At 54.6% G+C, this 18,375-nt stretch overlaps 1 protein-coding gene across 1 annotated transcript; it reads right to left on the bottom strand.

The window, feature by feature from the left end:
• Nucleotides 1–1,744: 1,744 nt before the first annotated feature.
• GTF2F1 (general transcription factor IIF subunit 1) lies at nt 1,745–16,980 on the bottom strand. Its single transcript, XM_010367175.2, has 13 exons — nt 16,487–16,980; nt 16,356–16,402; nt 15,424–15,496; nt 12,112–12,305; nt 9,767–9,937; nt 5,436–5,620; nt 3,835–3,988; nt 3,673–3,734; nt 3,477–3,596; nt 3,240–3,313; nt 3,020–3,158; nt 2,694–2,811; nt 1,745–2,606 (listed from the first exon to the last, which is right to left on the bottom strand). The coding sequence occupies exons 1-13, from the start codon at nt 16,496–16,498 to the stop codon at nt 2,402–2,404; spliced, it is 1,554 nt and encodes a 517-aa protein (XP_010365477.1). The 5' UTR covers nt 16,499–16,980; the 3' UTR covers nt 1,745–2,401.
• Nucleotides 16,981–18,375: the final 1,395 nt, after the last annotated feature.

The raw sequence follows: 18,375 nt of genomic DNA, 5'->3' as shown, positions 1-18,375 counted from the left end.
CACCACTGCACTCCAACCTGGGCAACAGAGTGAAACTCCATCTCAGAAATAAACCCAAAAAACAAAATTAGCTGGACGTGGTGGGGCGTGCTTGTCATCCCAGCTACTCAGGATGCTGAGGTAGGAGAATTGCTTGAACCCAGGAGGTGGAGGCTGCAGTGAGCCGAGATCATGCCACTGCACTCCAGCCTGGGCGACAGAGTGAGACTGCATCTCAAAAAAAAAAAAAAAAAAAAAAAAAAAAAAAAAGCCTGAAGTCACCCAGAATTAAGCAACGGACCTGGCATTTGAACCCAGGTCCTACCTGAATGCAAAGCCCCTGCTCCTAACCACAGGGCCACACCACCCAGCCTCCTTGGATGAAGGTCCATGCAGTGGGGACGGCTGGGGCGAAACTGCTGAGGCAGCAGCTCCCTCGAGGGCTGCCTCCCTGCTGCCCAAGAAGGCCTGGGGGGAGAAGGGGCGGGGAGGTTGGCCTGAACTGGGACATTCCGAGGAATTAGCCGGACATCTCAGGCATTCCTGCTCGGCAGCCAAGGGCTGCAGAACTGGGTGGGGAAGACATCCACCTGCAAGTTTCCAACCACCGGCAAGACGGAAGGGATCGCCCGGAAGATGGGTTCAAAAGTAGTGGCTGCAGCCAAATTCCATTTCCAGCTACATTACTGACCAGGAACTGGAAAAGCCCTACCTTACAGGAGCGCCTGGCAATGCCAGATCAAATATATGCATGACCAAGCTTGTAAGAAGGGAAGGAAGCCCCCCGAAAACATCCCTGGGAACCTGAAACATACGGACCCACCATCGGGGGGGGGGGGGGGGGGTTGGCTATGGCGGCCCCCTAGGGACAAAGCCTGCAAGCCGAGAACCACACACAAAATGAGCTGGGTAGCTAGCGAAAGCCAAGGCGGAACCATCTGGAAGGACTGCCTGCAAAGTAGGCCACCCCAGATTCCCACAGAGCCCCCAGCTGGCCGTGGGCCTCCGATCCCAAATCACAAGAAAATCGATCCCCACGGGGAGTCACAAGAAACAGAAGGCTGCCCAGGAACTTCAGTTTCTAGGTTTATCAGGCCACAAAGTCAGGCTGCGTCAAAAAACATCAGCTGGGCGTGGCGGGAGCGGTGGCTCACGCCTGTAATACCAATACTTTGGGAGGCCGAGGCAGGCAGATCACCTGCGGTCAGGAGTTCGAGACCAGCCTGGCCAACATGGTGAAACACCATCTCTACTAAAAATACAAAAATTAGCCAGGTGTGGTGGCGGGTGCCTGTAATCCCAGCGACTCGGGAGGCTGAGGCAGAATTGCATGAGCCAGGGAACCGGACGTTGCGGTAAGCCGAGATTGCACCACTGGACTCCAGCCTGGGCAACAAGAGTGAAACTCCGTCTCAAACAAAACAAAAACACATTAGCCGGGCATAATCATACATGCCTGGCTGAGCCATGAGTTCAAGGCTGGCCAGGGCAATACAATGAGACCTCACCTCTACAAAAAATTTAAAAATTAGCTGGGCGTGGTGGTGTGCACTACTTGAAAGGCTAAGCGGGGAGGATGGCTTAAGCCCACGACGTGGAGGGTGCAAGGAGCTGAGACAGTGGACACTGCAGTCCAGCCTGGGCAACAGAGCAAGACCCTGTCTCAAAAACTAAAAAATAAAAACCATGAAAGGTGGCACCAAAACATAAGGAACAAGACATTTATCCCCAACAGAATAGCAGATCTAAAACAAAGAAATCTGAGCAATTTATTTTTTTATTTACTGAGAGAGAGTCTCACTCTGTCATCCAGGTTGCAGTACAGTGGCATGGTCTCGGCTCATAGCAACCTCCACCTCCCAGGTTCAAGTGATTCTCGTGCTTCAGCCTACAAAGTAGCTGGGACCACAGGCGCCTGCCACTATGTCTGGCTACTTTTTCGTGTGTGCCAGGATCTCATTCTGTCACCTGGGCTGGAGTGCAGCGGCACCATCAAAGTTCACTATAGCCTTGAACTGGGCTAAGCCTCCCAGGTAGTGGGGACTGCAGGCGCGTATCATCACGCCCAGCCCGAACTGAAGACTTCCTGGGCTGTGCGGTGGACAAGTCACGGCTGTTGAGAGACCTAGGGGAGTGGAAGGGAGAACTGTGGAAGTGGGCAGCACGGGCCCTTGGCCAGTGTGAGGGAGGCTGAGCCAGGAGGACAGTAAGAAGGCCTATCAGGCATCTGAAGATTCCAGAAGCAGGGGCCACAGGGCTTAACCTTTCCAGAATTGCTAACTATGGGGCCCTGGGAGTCAGGGAGCAGGATGGCGAAGGGGCAGTGAGAGGCTGAGTTCGGGGGCAGGGCCGTGTGCCGGACAGTGGAGAAGGGGCAGTGAGAGCCTGAGTTCGGGGGCAGGGCCGTGTGCCGGACGGCGCCTCACTCCTTGAGGGAGAAGTGCATTTTGTCGTTGACCATCTTGCGCTCGGGGTTGAGGCGCTTGAGGATCTGGGCCAGCACGTTCACCGTCTGCTCGCTGCTCAGTCCTGTCTTCTTGGTCTGGAACTTTTTCAGCAGGTCCTTAGTGGTCATGGGCTTCCGTGTCAGGTAGCGGCGCACGGCATCCTCAGTCACCTGCACGTCACTGAGGATGGGAGGGTGGGGAAGGTGGCATCAGTGAGCTTGTCCCCGGTAGCCCTTGCCCTGCCCCCTGCTGTCCTCGTCAACTTACCCGCTACTGGGTGTTGACTTGCCCGATGGCGGCTGGGGGGTCGACTTCCCAGACAGGCTCTGGGGCCCTGCGTCCAGCCGCAACCGCTTGGCTGCAGGCATCTCGCTCACCCGCTTCCCTGTGGGAGTGGCATCAGGGCTGAGTCTTGGGGGCAGGAGGCTGAACCCCTGAGCAGGACCCCGGGCTGGGCAGTGCCAGGATTAGGATTCAGGGGGGATTGGGGACAGACAGGCCTCCACCCCCATCTCCATCTCCTCTCTGTCTTAAGCCCCAACAGAGGTCGGGAGGCTGTGGCTGTGGGGAGTGGGGAGGCCACAGGCACTCACCTTGCTCGAGTTTGCTGGCAGCCGCCCGCAGGGTGGAGGAGGTGCTGCCGCCCTCTGCGCTGGGCGTGCCTGGGCGGCTGTTGCCCCTCGAACTCCCTCCCGACGGCTTCCGCTCTCTCTTGGGTGGCGTCTTCTTCTTCTGCGGAGGTCAGGGTGGGGTGAGGGGTGTGAGTCTGGAAACAGACGCTGAGGCCTCCCCTGTCACCGGGCTGGGCCTTACCGCCATGAAGAGGGCCGAGGAGGCCTCGCTGTCAATGTCGCTGTCCTCTGAGCTGTCCGACTCCTCGCTGCTGTCTGCGGGGCACAGGAAAGGGGTCAGGGCCAGAGCAACCCTGGGACCCGGCATCCACCCGTACCTCCACTGCAGATGAGGGAGGCCTGCAGGGGAGAGGGGAGGAGGCAGCAGAGCGCCAGGGCCTGACCCGAGCCTCCAACATGGGGGCCACACCAGCCTCACCTTTCCTGCGCTTCTTCTCCTGCGGTGTGGGCGCCTTCTTCTCCTCCTCCTCCTCCTTGTCCTCCTCAGGCGGCTTCTCCTCCTCACTCTCCTCGCTACTGTCGCTCTGCTCATCAACACCTGGGGGGACAGGGTATGAGCAAGAGCAGGGATGCACTGCCCCCATCTCCCTGGGGCCCGCCTAGCCGCCACCTACCCTTGGGCCCCTCCTCCTGCTGGGGCGGCTTTGCCTTGCTCTCAGGCTCGTCCTGGGAGCTGCTGTAAGACAGTGACGGCAGAGGGTGAGTGCGCGCCCGCGAGGCCGCACGGGGTCTGGAAGCCGCCTCCCGTCGGCCTCACCTGGAGCCGTCAGCCTCACCTGGAGCCGTCCGACATGTAGTCCACCTCCTGGCCCTCGAAGTCCCCATCATCGCTGTCCTCGAAGGCCTCGTCGTCTGAGCCCTTCTTCTTCTTCTTCTTCCTGCCACCCTTGGCCAGCGGCACCTTCTTCTTGGCCTTGGGGGCTCTGCCGCCTGGGAAGGGAGGAAAGGAAGGAAAAGCAGGGGAGGCAGTGGGTATCTGTTGTGTTTTTCACATTTTGTGCAGTTTTCACATCCTGGGGGGCCTCACTGACTGGGGAGACTGCCCCACCAAGGCCAGCCCGGGAGCTCAGCTCCCCTAAACAAACTCCTGGTCCAGACCCCACACCCCAACCCACGTTCTCTAACGCTCACAGACCACTCCGCCTCTCCCAGACCACCCCAGGCGAGGCACCTGATAACTAGGGACAGCCCCTACAGCCCAGAGCGCACAGGAATTATTGAAACTGGCCAGCCCAGAGTTGCAGTTTCTCATAGGAACCCCCGTAAAGACCATAGCCAGGCCAGGTGCAGTGGCTCATGCCTGTCATCCCAGCACTTTGGCAGGCTGAGGCGGGAGGATGGCTTGAGCCCAGGAGTTTCCAGACCATCCTAGGCAACATAGGGAGTGAGACCCCAGTATCTACAAAAAATACAAATATTAGGCCAGGTGCTGTGGCTCACACCTGTAATCCCAGCACTTTGGGAGGCCAAGACAGGCAGATTACCTGAGCTTGGGAGTTTAAGACTAGCCTGGCCAACATGGTGAAACCCCGTCTCTGCTAAAAACACAAAAATTAGCCTGGCGTGGTGGCTGTAATCCCAGCTACTCGGGAGGCTGAGGCAGGAGAATCACTTGAACCTAGGAGGCAGAGGTTGCAGTGAGCTGAGATCGCACCACTGCGCTCCAGCCTGGGCAACAGGGCAAGACTCTGTCTCCAAAAAAAAAAAAAAAAAAAGAAAACTTAGCCAGGCATGGTGGTGCATGCTGTAGTCCTGTAGCTACTCAGGAGGCTGAGGTAGGAGGATTGCTTGACCCTGGGAGGTCAAGGCTGCAGTGAGCTGTGATTGTACCACTGCACTCCAGCCCTGGTGAGAGAGAGAGCTCCTGTCTCAAGAAAAAAAAAGGAAGAAGGGCTACAGCTCAGTTCTCCCGGGCTCTGGCTTTGCCTCCTGACTGACATCACTGCTCCTCCAGGCAGCCTCGCCTGACTCTCATTCTTTTTTTTCTGAGACGGAGTCCATCTCTGTCGCCCAGGCTGGAGTGCAGTGGCACGATCTCGGCTCACCACAACCTCCATCTCCCAGGTTCAAGCGATTCTCCTGCGTTAGCCTCCTGAGTAGCTGGGACTAGAGGCGTGCACCACAATGCCCAGCTAATTTTTGTGTTTTCAGTAGAGACAGGGTCTCACTGTGTTGGCCAGGCTGGTCTCAAACTCCTGATCTCATGTGATCTGCCTGCCTCAGCCTCTCAAAGTGCTGGATGACAGGCATGAGCCATCCCACCTGACCCCACGTGCCTCGAATTGCAGGGCCATGGTGAGCAACAGTAGACTTTGCCTTCACTGGCACCGCCTGAGCAGGTACCTCTGTAGCCTAATACCCAGGCCCCCGTGCTCACCCTCCTCACCGCTGGCGTCACTGGCATCAGACGACATCTCCAGGTCATCCTCCAGGTCGTGGATGCGCAGCTCGCTTGCCTTCCTGCGGCCGCGTTTCTCCTTCTCCTCCTCGTCCTCATCCTGGTCCTGATCCTTGAGCCGCCGCTGCTGCATGATGCTGAAGTGGTTCAGCACCTTGTTCCTCCTGAGGGCCAGGCACAGGGTGGCTCATGCCGGGCCTGGCACCACCCTGCACCTGCGCTTGCAGGGGGCGAGCCCTAGGGCACCACCCACACAGCCTTCAATGTGATGTGGACCCCGGGGACTTGGGCTGTGGCCCAGGACTCCCTGAAACCACACGGATAGAACCAGCCCTTCCTGCCTTCCCTTTCCACCCCGAGTCCCTCAAAGAACAGGTCCCCATGTGCTGCTGGAGTCTCAGCACCTCCCTTGGCCTCAGAGTCTGGCCCCAATCCAGTCACACTGGTTTCTTGCTATTTTTTTTTTTTTTTTTTTTTGGAGACAGAGTCTCGCTCTGTCACCCAGGCTGGAGTGCAGTGCAATCTTGGCTCACTGCAACCTCCACCTCCCAGCTTCAAGCAATTCTCCTGCCTCAGCCTCCCAAGTAGCCGCGACTACAGGCACACACCACCACGCCCAGCTTATTTTTGTAGTTTTCGTAGGGACGAGGTTTCACCATGTTGTTCAGGCTGGTTTCAAACTCCTGACCTCAGGTGATCCACCTGCCTCGGCCTCCCAAAGTTCTGGGATTACAGGCGTGAGCCATTGCACCAAGCCCGGCCTGCGGTCCTGTTTTTTGAAGCTTCCATGAGCAATGAGACAACGTTACATTGTTCCAGTGGAAACAGTAGGTTTTGTCATTAAAGAAAAAGACATCTATAAATTAAGATGACAAGAGATCTGGCCAGGCGCAGTGGCTCACAACTATAATCCTAGCACTTTGGGATTGGTCACTCCTCACCTGAGGTCAGGAGTTTGAGACCAGCCTAAACAACATAGTGAAACCTCGTCCCTACGAAAACTACAAAAATAAGCCGGGCGTGGTGGTGTGTGCTTGTAGTCGCGGCTACTTGGGAGGCTGAGGCAGGAGAATTGCTTGAAGCTGGGAGGTGGAGGTTGCAATGAGCCAAGATTGTACTGCACTCCAGCCTGGGTGACAGAGTGAGACTCTGCCTCCAAAAAAATAAAAGACTGCATGTGATGAGAAGTGTTAGGAATACATCTAACATGGGCAAAGCCCAGGCTGCTGTGAAAGATAATGCAACTGCTGCATAACACTGTGAGCGGCTTTACCCCACTGAGCGGTGCACCAAAAAAGTGACAGTTGGGTGCAGTGGCTTAAGCCTGCCATCCCAGCACTTTGGGAGGGGAGGCCGAGGCTGGATACTCGCTTGAAACCAGGAGTTTGAGGTTAGCCTGAGCAACATAGCGAGACCCCATCACCATTTTAAATTTTTTTTCTTTTTTTTTTTTTGAGTCGGAGTCTTGATCTGTCACCCATGCTGGAGTGCAACAGTGCGATCTTGGCTCACTGCAACCTCTGTCTCCCAGGTTCAAGCCATTCTCCTGCCTCAGCCTCCTGAGTAACTGGGATTACAGGTGCCCGCCACCATGCCCGCCTAATTTCTGTATTTTTAGTAGAGATGGGGTTTCACCAAATTGGCCAGGCTGGTCTCTTGGCCAGGATGGTCTTGAACTCCTGGCCTTGTGATCCGCTGTCCACGTGCCCAGCCTGAACAGCTCTTAGCTAACTAGATTTAACATCTGATCAAGAGATGGCATTCTGGCCGGGCACCATGAATCACACCTATAATCCCAGCATATCGGGAGGCCAAGGCAGGCAGATCACTTGAGGCCAGGAGTTTTGAGACCAGCCTGGGCAACACGGTGAAACCCCTTCTCTACTAAAAGTACAAAAATCAACTGGGTGTGGAGGCGCACGTTTGTAGTCCCAGCTACTCGCGAGGCTAAGGCAGGAGAATTGCTTAAACTCCGGAGGTGGAGGTTGCAGTGAGCCAGGGAGCTGAGATGGCACAACTGCACTCCACCCTGGGCGACAGAGCGAGACTCTGTCTCAAAAAAATAAAAATAGGCCGGGCGCAGTGGCTCAAGCCTGTAATCCCAGCACTTTGGGAGGCTGAGACGGGTGGATCACGAGGTCAGGAGATCGAGACTATCCTGGCTAACACAGTGAAACTCCGTCTCTACTAAAAAATACAAAAAACTAGCCGGGCGTGGTGGCGGGCGCCTGTAGTCCCAGCTACTCGGGAGGCTGAGGCAGGAGAATGGCGTGAACCCGGGAGGCGGAGCTTGCAGTGAGCTGAAGTGAGCTGAGATCCGGCCACTGCACTCCAGCCCGGGCGGCAGAGCAAGACTCCATCTCAAAAAATAAAAAATAAAAAATAAAAAATAAAAATAAAAAAAAAGGCCGGGCATGGTGGCTCACGCCTATAATCCCAGCACTTTGGGAGGCTGAGCCAGATCACAAGGTCATGAGATCGAGACCATCCTGGCTTACACGGTGAAACCCCATCTCTAGTAAAAATGCAAAAAAACTAGCCGGGCGTGGTGGCGGGCGCCTGTAGTCCCAGCTACTTGGGAGGCTGAGGCAGGAGAACGGCGTGGACCTGGCAAGCGGAGCTTGCCGTAAGCTGAGATTGCGCCACTGAAGTCCAGCCTGGGCAACAGAGCGAGACTCCATCTCAAAAAAGAGATGGCATTTCTCCTTTGGTTAACATTCAGGTTTTACACAATTCTATAAAATCCCAAATTCTTCTCCCTAAAACTTTCAAAGCAGATTCTAAGGAAAATACACCAAAAGGGAACCTGCCCTCCCAGCAAAGACTGATCGATGGATTTTACAATGGAGCCCCAGGAACTCAACCAACGTGGAGCAGGAAGAGCAGGGAATGCTGTTCCAGGAGACCAGGGGCACAGGCTCGGAGGCTCAAGACCTGGAGGGGAAGATGCTCTGACCGCGTGCCATTTACGGGGTTGCTTTTGGAGCTGAGCCAACCTAGGACTCCAGAAATTTTAAAACCAAAGAAAATGACTAAAAACTAAAGTGGGCCGGGCGTGGTGGCTCATGGATGTAATCCCAGTACTTCGGGAGGCTGAGGCGGGCAGATCACCTCAGGTCAGGAGTTTGAGACCACCTGGCCAACATGGGGAAACCCTGTCTCTACAAAAAATACAAAATTAGGCTGGGCACACTGACTCGGCCTGTAATCCCAGCACTTTGGGAGGCAGAGGCGGGCGGATCACGAGGTCAGGAGATGGAGACCATCCTGGCGAACACGGTGAAACCCCGTCTCTACTAAAAATACAAAAAATTAGCCGGGCGTAGTGGCGGGCGCCTGTAGTCCCAGCTACATGGGAGGCTGAGGCAGGAGAATGGCGTGAACCTGGGAGGCGGAGCTTGCTGAACCTGGGAGGTGGAGCTCGCAGTGAGCCGAGATCGCGCCACTGCACTCTAGCCTGGGCGACAGAATGAGACTCCGTCTCAAAAAAAAAAAAAAAAATACAAAATTAGGCAGGCATGGTGGTAGCTAACTGTAATCCCAGCTACTCGGGAGGCTGAGGCAGAAGAATTGCTTGAACCTAGGAGGCAGAGGTTGCAATAAGCTGAGATTGTGCCACTGCACTCCAGCCTGGGTAACACAAGTGAAATGCAGTCTCAAAAACAAACAAACAAACAAACAAACAACACTAAAGCAAGGAGGGAAAAAGGTGTTTTTTAACCCTTTGGGAGCCATCAACTCTTTGAGCATCTGCTCATCTGTGACCTGTGCAAATGCCATTTTGCAGATGCGTTCAGAGTGCCCTCCCCACCATCTGCAAACACCCTTCGGCGGTGGTGGCCCTAAGGTCTCATCCAAAACCACAACATCCAAGACCAAGTGCTCTGGGGCCCCAGCCTCGTCCCCCTGGCCACAGTCACTCTGCACTGGCCTCATGCACTGTGTCTCTCCATAGCCCTTAACTGTACCTGCCCCACCTCTGAGGCCGAGGACACTGCTAAAGAAACCCTCCCAGAATGCCCTTACGGGGTTGCCTGGAGCTGTTGCCCTGCAGTGGATCAGGCTGTGTGACCTGCGGCCTGTGGGAAGCCAAGGGGGCAGTTAGATCCCATCCTGCTCTGCCAATCTGAGCTCCAGGCCACCCCCTCCTATCTGTTTCCCCCTGAATTGACAGCTCCGAGATGGCCGAGTGGGGTCTGCCCTGGTTACCCCTGAGTCCCCAGCTCCCAGCACAGGGCCTGGTGATATACCCACAGCAAGGCACCCCATTTCCCTCCCTTCTGTCCCCGACCGCCACACAGTCCACTCACCTCTCCCACTCCTCCTCGGCCTCCTCGGCAGTGAGCGTGCGGTGCCGGGCCAGCGGCGTGAAATTATACCAGTTGTGCACGGGGAAGGCCTCGAAGGCCCCGTCGGGGCACTGGGTGAAGATGTAGTAGGACGTGTTCTCTGTCACGCCTCCCTTCTTGATGCCCTTGAACCTGCAGGGAGCTACGATCATGGCCTGGCCCACAGAGACCGGCCCAGCCCTGCCTGTGTCCCCCCAGGCCTGCCTCCTTTATGGCACTTGCCATAGGAGGAAGACCAAGGAATGCCTATGAGGCCTTCAACCAGCTGGGCCTCGTCAATTCTCACATCTGGGGAACAGCGCCGGCACGCCTACACTGCAAAGGGCTGGGCATGTGCGCATCAGGATCATTTCTGGTAAGATCATGTGAGATTATCTCAGAAGAGCCTAACCCTGCAGTCAGATCATCTACATTTGCCTCCAGCTCTGCTACTTGTGGGCCATACCCGGGAAACTGAGGAGCCAAGTGAGAGGATGGGGCGGGAAGGCATGGCCAGATATTTTTTTTGACATGGAGTCTCGCTCTGTTACCAGGGCTGGAGTGCAGTGGCACAATCTCAGCTCACTGCAACCTTCGCCTCCCGGCTTTAAGCGATTCTCCTGCCTCAGCCTCCTGAGTAGCTGGGATTACAGGTGTCCGCCACCACGCCCAGCTAATTTTTGCAGTTTTAGTAGAGACGGGGTTTCACCATGTTGGCCAGGCTAGTTTCGAACTCCTGATCTCAAGTAATCTGCCCACCTCGGCCTCCCAAAGGGCTGAGATTACAGGCGTGAGCCACCACGCCCAGACATGGCATGGCCAAATCTGAGTGGACACCTGGCCCCGGCCACCATTCCCTCAAGCCTAAACAACTGCCCAGCCTCCTAAGGCCTCCACTTCATTCTCTTCTACCCTAAAGGTCCAGGCAATCTGGGTGAGCGCCCCTTCCCTGCCTATAGCTTTCCAAGGCTCCACTGGGTCCAGCACATCCTGGCACCCACTGCTCTGTGTGAGCTGCCTGTGTCTGTCACTATCACCCAACTGCTATGCCTGGAGCGCCCTTCATCAACCTAACCTAGACCCGTCCGTTCTGCCCTCAGTCTGCCCCCTCTGAGAGGTCATCTCAAGTGTCATGAGCCCCCAGGGCTGGCCACCCAAGCTTCCTGCATTGTGGTACTCTGAGCTGCCTCAGAGCCAGGCACAAGCACCAACTCAGTGAACTATCTTCAAAAATACAACCCCACGGCCTGGGCGGTGGCTCACACCTGTAATCCCAGCACTTTAGGAGGCCAAGGTAGGAGGATCGCTTGACCCCAGGAGTTCAAGACCAGCCTGAGCAATGCAGCAGGGCCCCATCTCTACCAAAAATACAAAAATGAGCCAGGCATGGTGGGGCACACCTATAGTCCCAGCTACTCAGGGGCCAGGGTGGGAAGATCTCTTGAGCCCAGGAGTTACAGCCTGCAGTGAGCTAGGATCACACCACTGCCCTCCAGCCTGGGCAAAAGAGTGAGACCCTGTCTCAAAATAAATAAGCAGGCTGGGTGGCTGGGCACGGTGGCTCACGCCTGTAATCCCAGCACTTTGGGAGGCCGAGGCGGGCAGATCCCAAGCTCAGGAGATTGAGACCATGCTGGTTGACACGGTGAAATCCCGTCTCTACTGAAAATACAAAAAAATTAGCCGGGCATGTTGGCGGGCACCTGTAGTCCCAGCTACTCCGGAGGTTGAGGCAGGAGAATGGCATGAACCTGGGAGGCAGAGTTTGCAGTGAGCCAAGATCGAGCCACTGCACTCCAGCCTGGGTGACAGACTGAGACTCCATCTCAAAATAAATAAATAAATAAATAAGTAGGCGGGGTGGGGTGGCTCACGTCTGTAATCCAGCACTTTGGGAGGCAGAGGCAGGAGGATCATGAGGTCAGGAGTTCCAGACCAGCCTGACCAATATGGTGAAACCCCATCTCTACTAAAAATACAAAAATTAGCCGGGCCTGGTGGTGGCAGGCACCTGTAATCCCAGCTACTCAGGAGGCTAAGGCAGCAGAATCCCTTGAAACTGCGAGGTGGAGGTTGCAGTGAGCCGGGATCGTGCCACTGCCCTCCAGCCTAGGCGACAGAGCAAGACTCCATCTCAAAAAAATAAATAAGTAAAATAAGATAACATAAATAAATAAAAAACAAAACCCTACAGGGATGAAAGTGCCAGCACCTCCATCGCAGCAGTGGGAATCCGAGGTTCAGAGAGGGTACCCCACAAAGTATGTAAGTTGAGGGGGGATGTGGACCGGTCGCTAAGCCGGCGCCGCCACCGCCCCACCGCTTACTTCCTGCCCGATTTGCCGTTGACGCGGAGCAGCCAGGGCTGGTCCTCGGGCCGGAACTCCTTGAGGACGATGCCGTACTTCTTCCTCCGAGCCTCCTCCCGAAGCTTGCGGTTGAACTCACTGCCCGCGCCCGATTCGGGCATCTCCTCCTCTTGGTAGATTTTCTTGTTGCTCAAGTCCCGCTCCAGCCGAGCCTAGGGGAGCAGGAAGCAAAGCCTCTCAGGGTCCCTGGCTTTGCTTGGGCGGTGCCCCGCTCCAGGAATGCCCTTCCTCACCCTAGGCCAAGCTCTAGATGATCAAAACCAACTTACCACTTGACAACAAGGAAGGAGAATGGTAGCCTTTGATAAATCTGGGTAAAGGGAATTTGAGCGAGCCTTGTGTTCTATTTTTGCAACTTAAAAGCTTAAAATTACTTCCAAATTAAAATTAAAGAGAAAAAGACCACCTGGTGGCCATCGAGCAGGCCATCGGAGGCAAAATTCCTTATCTGAGGAATGTAGAAGGAATGAAGACTTCCCTACTCTGTACGTCAGGCATCTGGTTCCAGGCTTCTTTTCCCAAAATTTATAAGTAACTAGAATGTCTACACATCTCCAGAATGCATGCATATCGAAACTCATTGTGTGGTGGCTCGCGCCTGTAATCCCAGAACTTTGGGAGGCCAAGGCAGAAGGATCGCTTGAGCTCAGGAGTTTAAGACCAGCCTGGCATCAGAATGGCTTGAACCTGGGAGGCAAAGGCTGCAGCGAGCCGAGATCATGCCACTGCACTCCAGCCTGGGTGACAGAGTGACACTCTGTCTTAAAAAAAAAAGCTGGGCGCAGTGGCTCATGCCTGTAATCCCAGCACTTTGGGAGGCTGAGGCGGGTGGATCACCTGAGGTCAGGAGTTCGAGATGAGCCTGACCAACATGGGGAAACCCGGTCTCTACTAAAAATACAAAATTAGCAGGGTGTGGTGGTGCATGCCTGTAATCCCAGCTACTCGGGAAGCTGAGGCAGGATAATTGCTTGAACCCGGGAGGCAGAGGTTGCGGTGAGCTGAGATCACACCACTGCACTCCAGCCTGGGCAACAAGAGCGAAACTTTGTCTCAAAAAAAAAAAAAAAGGCCGGACGCTCAAGCCTGTAATCCCAGCACTTTGGGAGGCCGAGACGGGCAGATCACAAGGTCAGGAGATCAAAAATACAAAAAAACTAGCCGGCGAGGTGGCAGGCACCTGTAGTCCCAGCTACTCGGGAGGCTGAGGCAGGAGAATGGCATAAACCCGGGAGGCGGAGCTTGCAGTGAGCTGAGATCCGGCCACTGCACCCTAGCCTGGGTGACAGAGCGAGACTGTGTCTCCAAAAAAAAAAAAAAAAAAGACCAGCCTGGGCAACATAGTGAGACTCTATATCTATTTTTAAAAAATAAAAAGGCCGGGCACAGTGGGAGGCTGAGGCAGGTGGATTACTTGAGGTCAGGAGATCAAGACCAGCCTGACCAACATGGCGAAACTTCATCTCTACTAAAAAGACAAAAATTAGCTGGGCGTGGTGGCAGGCACCTGTACGCCCAGCTACTTGGGAGGCTGAGGCAGAAGAATGGCTTGAACCTGGGAGGTGGAGGTTGCAGTGAGCCCAGGTTGTGCCACTGCACTCCAGCCTGGGCAACAAGAGACTCCATCACAAAAAAAAAATAAATAAAATAAAATAAATAAAAAGAATCTCATTGTGCAACATTTGCTGACATTAAGGCACCAAAATCTCTACAAATGTTACCATTTATCGTGACCTATGTGGCTAATACGATCCGAATTACCCTGCTCTTGATTTAAGGTCCATATATACCATTTCTAAAACACTCTAGAATCAGCCACATCTCATAACCTCCACTGCCCCCAGTGCCCACCAGGACTCACCTAGACCAGATCAGTAGCTTCTACCTGGTCTCCCTTTAACTGCCCTCAAACCCACAGTCTGTCTCCCCACAACAGCCAGATCACACTACAACCTTTAATGGCTCCCAAAGTCCTTTCTAGAGCCTCTGATGGCAGGGGCTTTGGGAAAGCCCCCAGCCCAGTCCCCTCCCTTGCCCAGATAAACCTTGGCCAAAAATGCCCATCGGTGGGCACAACTTCTAACTGTTCTCCTTTAAGGAGAGGCCTCCGGTGGGCCTACCAAACCTAACTTACAGGGACACCCAGGAGCTTTACCTGGGCCTTTGCCATTCTTTTTTTTTTTTTTTTTTTTTTTTTGAGATGGAGTCTCGCTCTGAGACAGGGTCTTGCTCTGTTATCCAGGCTGGAGTGCAGTGGTGCAATCATAGCTCACTGCAGCCTTGAATCCCTGGACTCAAGCGATCCTCCTACCTCAGCCTCCTATGTAGCCTACAGACCCACACTACCAGCTCCAGCTAATTTCTTTTTTTTTTTTTGAGACAGAGTCTCACTCTGTCGCCCAGGCTGGAGTGCAGTGGCTGGATCTCAGCTCACTGCAAGCCCCGCCTCCCGGGTTTATGCCATTCTCCTGCCTCAGCCTCCCGAGTAGCTGGGACTACAGGCACCCGCCACCTCGCCCGGCTAGCTTTTTTGTATTTTTTTTAGTAGAGACGGGATTTCACCGTGTTAGCCAGGATGGTCTCGATCTCCTGACCTCGTGATCCGCCCGTCTTGGCCTCCCAAAGTGCTGGGATTACAGGCTTGAGCCACCATGCCCGGCCCCCAGCTAATTTTTTAATTTTTTTGTAGAGTTGGGGTCTTGCTATTATATTGCCCAGGCTGGTTTTGAACTCCTAGCCTTTTTTTTTTTTTTTTTTGAGACGGAGTCTCACTCTGCAGCCCAGGCTGGAGTGCAGTGGCCGGATCTCAGCTCACTGCAAGTTCCGCCTCCCAGGTTTATGCCATTCTCCTGCCTCAGCCTCCTGAGGAGCTGGGACTACAGGCGCCCAGCCACCTCGCCCGGCTAGTTTTTTGTATTTTTTAGTAGAGACGGGGTTTCACCGTGTTAGCCAGGATGGTCTCGATCTCCTGACCTTGTGATCCGCCCGTCTCGGCCTCCCAAAGTGCTGGGATTACAGGCTTGAGCCACCGCGCCCGGCCTTAACTCCTAGCCTTAAGCAAGCTTCCTGCCTCGGCCTCCCAAAGTGCTGAGATTAGGGGTGTGAACTACTGCACCCAATCCTTTGTCATCTATCTTTTCTTCACTTTGAGAAAAGTGAGAAAATTAAGACTTAGTTACTATGACAGTTAAACAACTATTACAATCACCAAGGTCAGGGTCATGTTCTCCCACCACCCCAGCCCCCAACCCCCAGGACCCAGGGACTTACCTGATTCCATGTAGCAAAGTTGACTTTATCGGCTGCATTAAAAGCCATGATGTTATATTTTTTGGTTGTATTCCTGGAGTGGATTAGAAGAGGTGGTGTCAATCCAATACAGCAGTTCAATCATTAATTTAATGAATTAATGCGACTGAACCATTAATTCAATCAGCCATCCAACTGGATCATTAATTCAATCAAATCATTAATTCAATCGCTCAATCCAATTGAACCATCAATTCAATTCAATCATTCCATTCAACTGAATCATTTATTCAATTCAATCACTCAACAAACCCACCCCGATTCATTCAGCCTGTTTTGCCTGGCTACACTGGATACAGAAGACTCCAAGGATTCCCAGTCTGCCAGAGAAGCTAGACCCATCCCCTCTTGACCCCAGGCAGAAGAAGAGCAGATGGAGGGACAAAGATTTGGGGGAACCCAAGATGTGGAGATTATTGTGAACTCAGCCTTGGGGAGGAGGGAGGACAGGCAGGGAGTGCTTCCTGGAGGAGGAAGATACTGGAGCTGAGTTTTGCAGAATCAACAAGAATTCACCCAGCAGAGTCACAGTTGAGGGGAGGCACTCATGGCAGAGGGAACAGGATGTACAAAGGCCTAGAAAGGAAAGATAGCCTGACCATTTTGAAACAGGACGAGGAATATGTCCTTACAGCTGGCCTGAGCATCATGGGACCGAAGGTTAGGCCAGGGGGCTGGATCGCCGTGTTATTAATGCACTCATTCATTCATTCGTTTAAAAAAGCAGTGTTGTCCCCAGGGAAGCCTCAGCTTAATCCCAGCCCTGCCCTCCAAGTCTCTCCCAGTCTGGAGGGAGAATCACAGACAAGGCCAGAAACGCCTGGCTAAGAAGACCGTGAAGGTTTTCATTTTTGGAGGGTGGAGAGGAGTGGGAGATGGGGCTGGGGACTTACTTGGGAACTCGAACGACGTATTCAGTGACATTCTGGCTGCTAGGGCCCTGCGGAAAGAGGAACCGGACGGTGAGTGAGGAGTTGCCGAGGTCGCCGTCGGGACCCCGGAACCCCGCCAAATCCACACTCACTAGGGCCGCCATGGGCAATGGTCAGTGGTTTCGATCTGGTCCGACCCGGGCTCCTTTCGTCTCCTCTGGCGTGCGCGTCCCTCGATCCCGGGGAAGCCGCCGCTCGCTGTCGGGTCTCTGTCCCTGAGCGAAGACCCCAACCCCAGGAGCCTCTGGCACTGGGAAAAGGTAACCGGAAGAGGCGCTCCAGCTACTCCGTCTACGCTTCTGCGGCCGCCTAACCCGGAAGCAAAACCCTCCAGCGGCCGCGTCGCGATGGCAACCTTCTTAGCGACTGTGGCCGCCTCAATGCGCAGTCACTTATGCTCCTCGGCGGCTATAGTCACCTCAAAAGGGCCACCACCGTCCCTTCTTAGACTCAGCAAACCCAGGCCGAGTCTGAAATAAACTAACCAGCCTCTGTCGCTGGCGCTCTTTTATATAACACGGTTAACTTCATCAAATGGGGGACCGCCCTCCCTCGTGACGTCAGCACCTAAGGACCGCGGCATCCTGGGTAGGGAGAAGGAGGAGAGTCCTCCTTGCGGGCCCCCATGCACTTTGCGCATGCCCCATGTCGCTCTGGACCTGGTGGGGCCAAGAAGGCCGCGTCACCATAGCAACCGAGGCCTACATCGGTCGGGTCGAACCGCCGTTTGGCTCCCCATGGGCCTGTTTGGGGTTCATTGCCTCTCCCTACCCCGAAGGGGGACCCCGGACCCCGTCATTGTCGCAAAATGACCGGGGCGGGGACCCTTGTGACGTTGTGCCGAGCCAGGAGGGGTCAGAGCCTGGGCGGGGTCGGGGAGCGACCACCCCAAGGGCTGCTGGCTGGATGGGTCTCTGCAAGTCCAAGCTGCCCGAGATGGGCAGGGCTCTGAGGCCCCAGGAGAAGGGTAAAGTCGCGGGGGCGGCTGGCTGGCTTCCTGGGGGGAAGGGAAGGAGGCTGCAGAGAACAGTAGGGAGATGTAGGATCCCCTACCCCGTTCCAGGCATGCACGCACGCCCCAGTCTTGGCAGTAACACAACTGCGCATGCTCACGGCGCAACCATTCATTGCTCCACTTCGGATATACTTGAGCACCTCCTGGGTTCGGGGCCCCGCAAGGTGAATCTGTCAAAACAGCTCCCAACGGAGGGTTACAGTGTCCTCTCGAGGGTTACAGTGTCGTGGGGGAGACAGACTCATAACATGGGAATCTACAACCCAGGAAGGAGCAGGAGAAGCACAGTGGGCTCTGAGGGCTCAGAGAAGAGGGGAGGTTTCAGTTGGGCACTGAGGGATGCATAGGAGTTGGCTAAGCAAAGGGAAGGGGAGCAAGACACAAAAATTGGGCCATGAACTACAGACACCGTCGATGTGTCTGGTTTCATTTATTCCTCATCCACCACTAAATGTCAGGAACTGCCAACTCCTAGGAATATAGGAATGACGGAGGCACAAATAGTCCTTGCTCTCATGGAGTCGACTCTGGCGTGGAGGAGACAAGAACGAGTAAACGGCCGGGCACGGTGGCTCACGCCTGTAATCCCAGCACTTTGGGAGGCCGAGGAGGGCGGATCACCTGAGGTTAGGAGTTTGAGACCAGCCTGACCGACATGGAGAAACTCTGTTTCTACTAAAAATACAAAGTTAGCCGGTCGTGGTGGCACATGCCTATAATCCCAGCTACTCGGGAGGCTGAGGCAGGAGAATCGCTTGAACCTGGGAGGCGGAGGTTGTGGTGAGCTGAGATCGCGCCATTGCACTCCAGTCTGGGCAACAAGAGTGAAACGCCATCTCAAAAAAAGAAAGCAGGAAGAAGAAAGAAGAAGAAAAAAATTAAAAGAACAAGTAAACAGGGAAGATCATGACTGACTGTGGCCATTGCTGTGGAGGAAATAGGTGTCTGAGACAAGGAGTGATGGGG

The sequence above is a fragment of the Rhinopithecus roxellana genome, chromosome 8, assembly GCF_007565055.1.
Source record: "Rhinopithecus roxellana isolate Shanxi Qingling chromosome 8, ASM756505v1, whole genome shotgun sequence".
Classification (NCBI taxonomy): Eukaryota; Metazoa; Chordata; class Mammalia; order Primates; family Cercopithecidae; genus Rhinopithecus; species Rhinopithecus roxellana.
This window is presented reverse-complemented; position numbering and strand designations above follow the sequence as displayed.

Excerpts from the sequence above, each read along its gene's own strand:
- GTF2F1 (XM_010367175.2), bottom strand. Across the intron at positions 15,497-16,355 it reads TACGTCGTTCGAGTTCCCAA|GAATACAACCAAAAAATATA; the intron begins GTAAGTCCCCAG and ends AATCCACTCCAG. Across the intron at positions 3,314-3,476 it reads GGAGAAGAAGCGCAGGAAAG|ACAGCAGCGAGGAGTCGGAC; the intron begins GTGAGGCTGGTG and ends TGTGCCCCGCAG.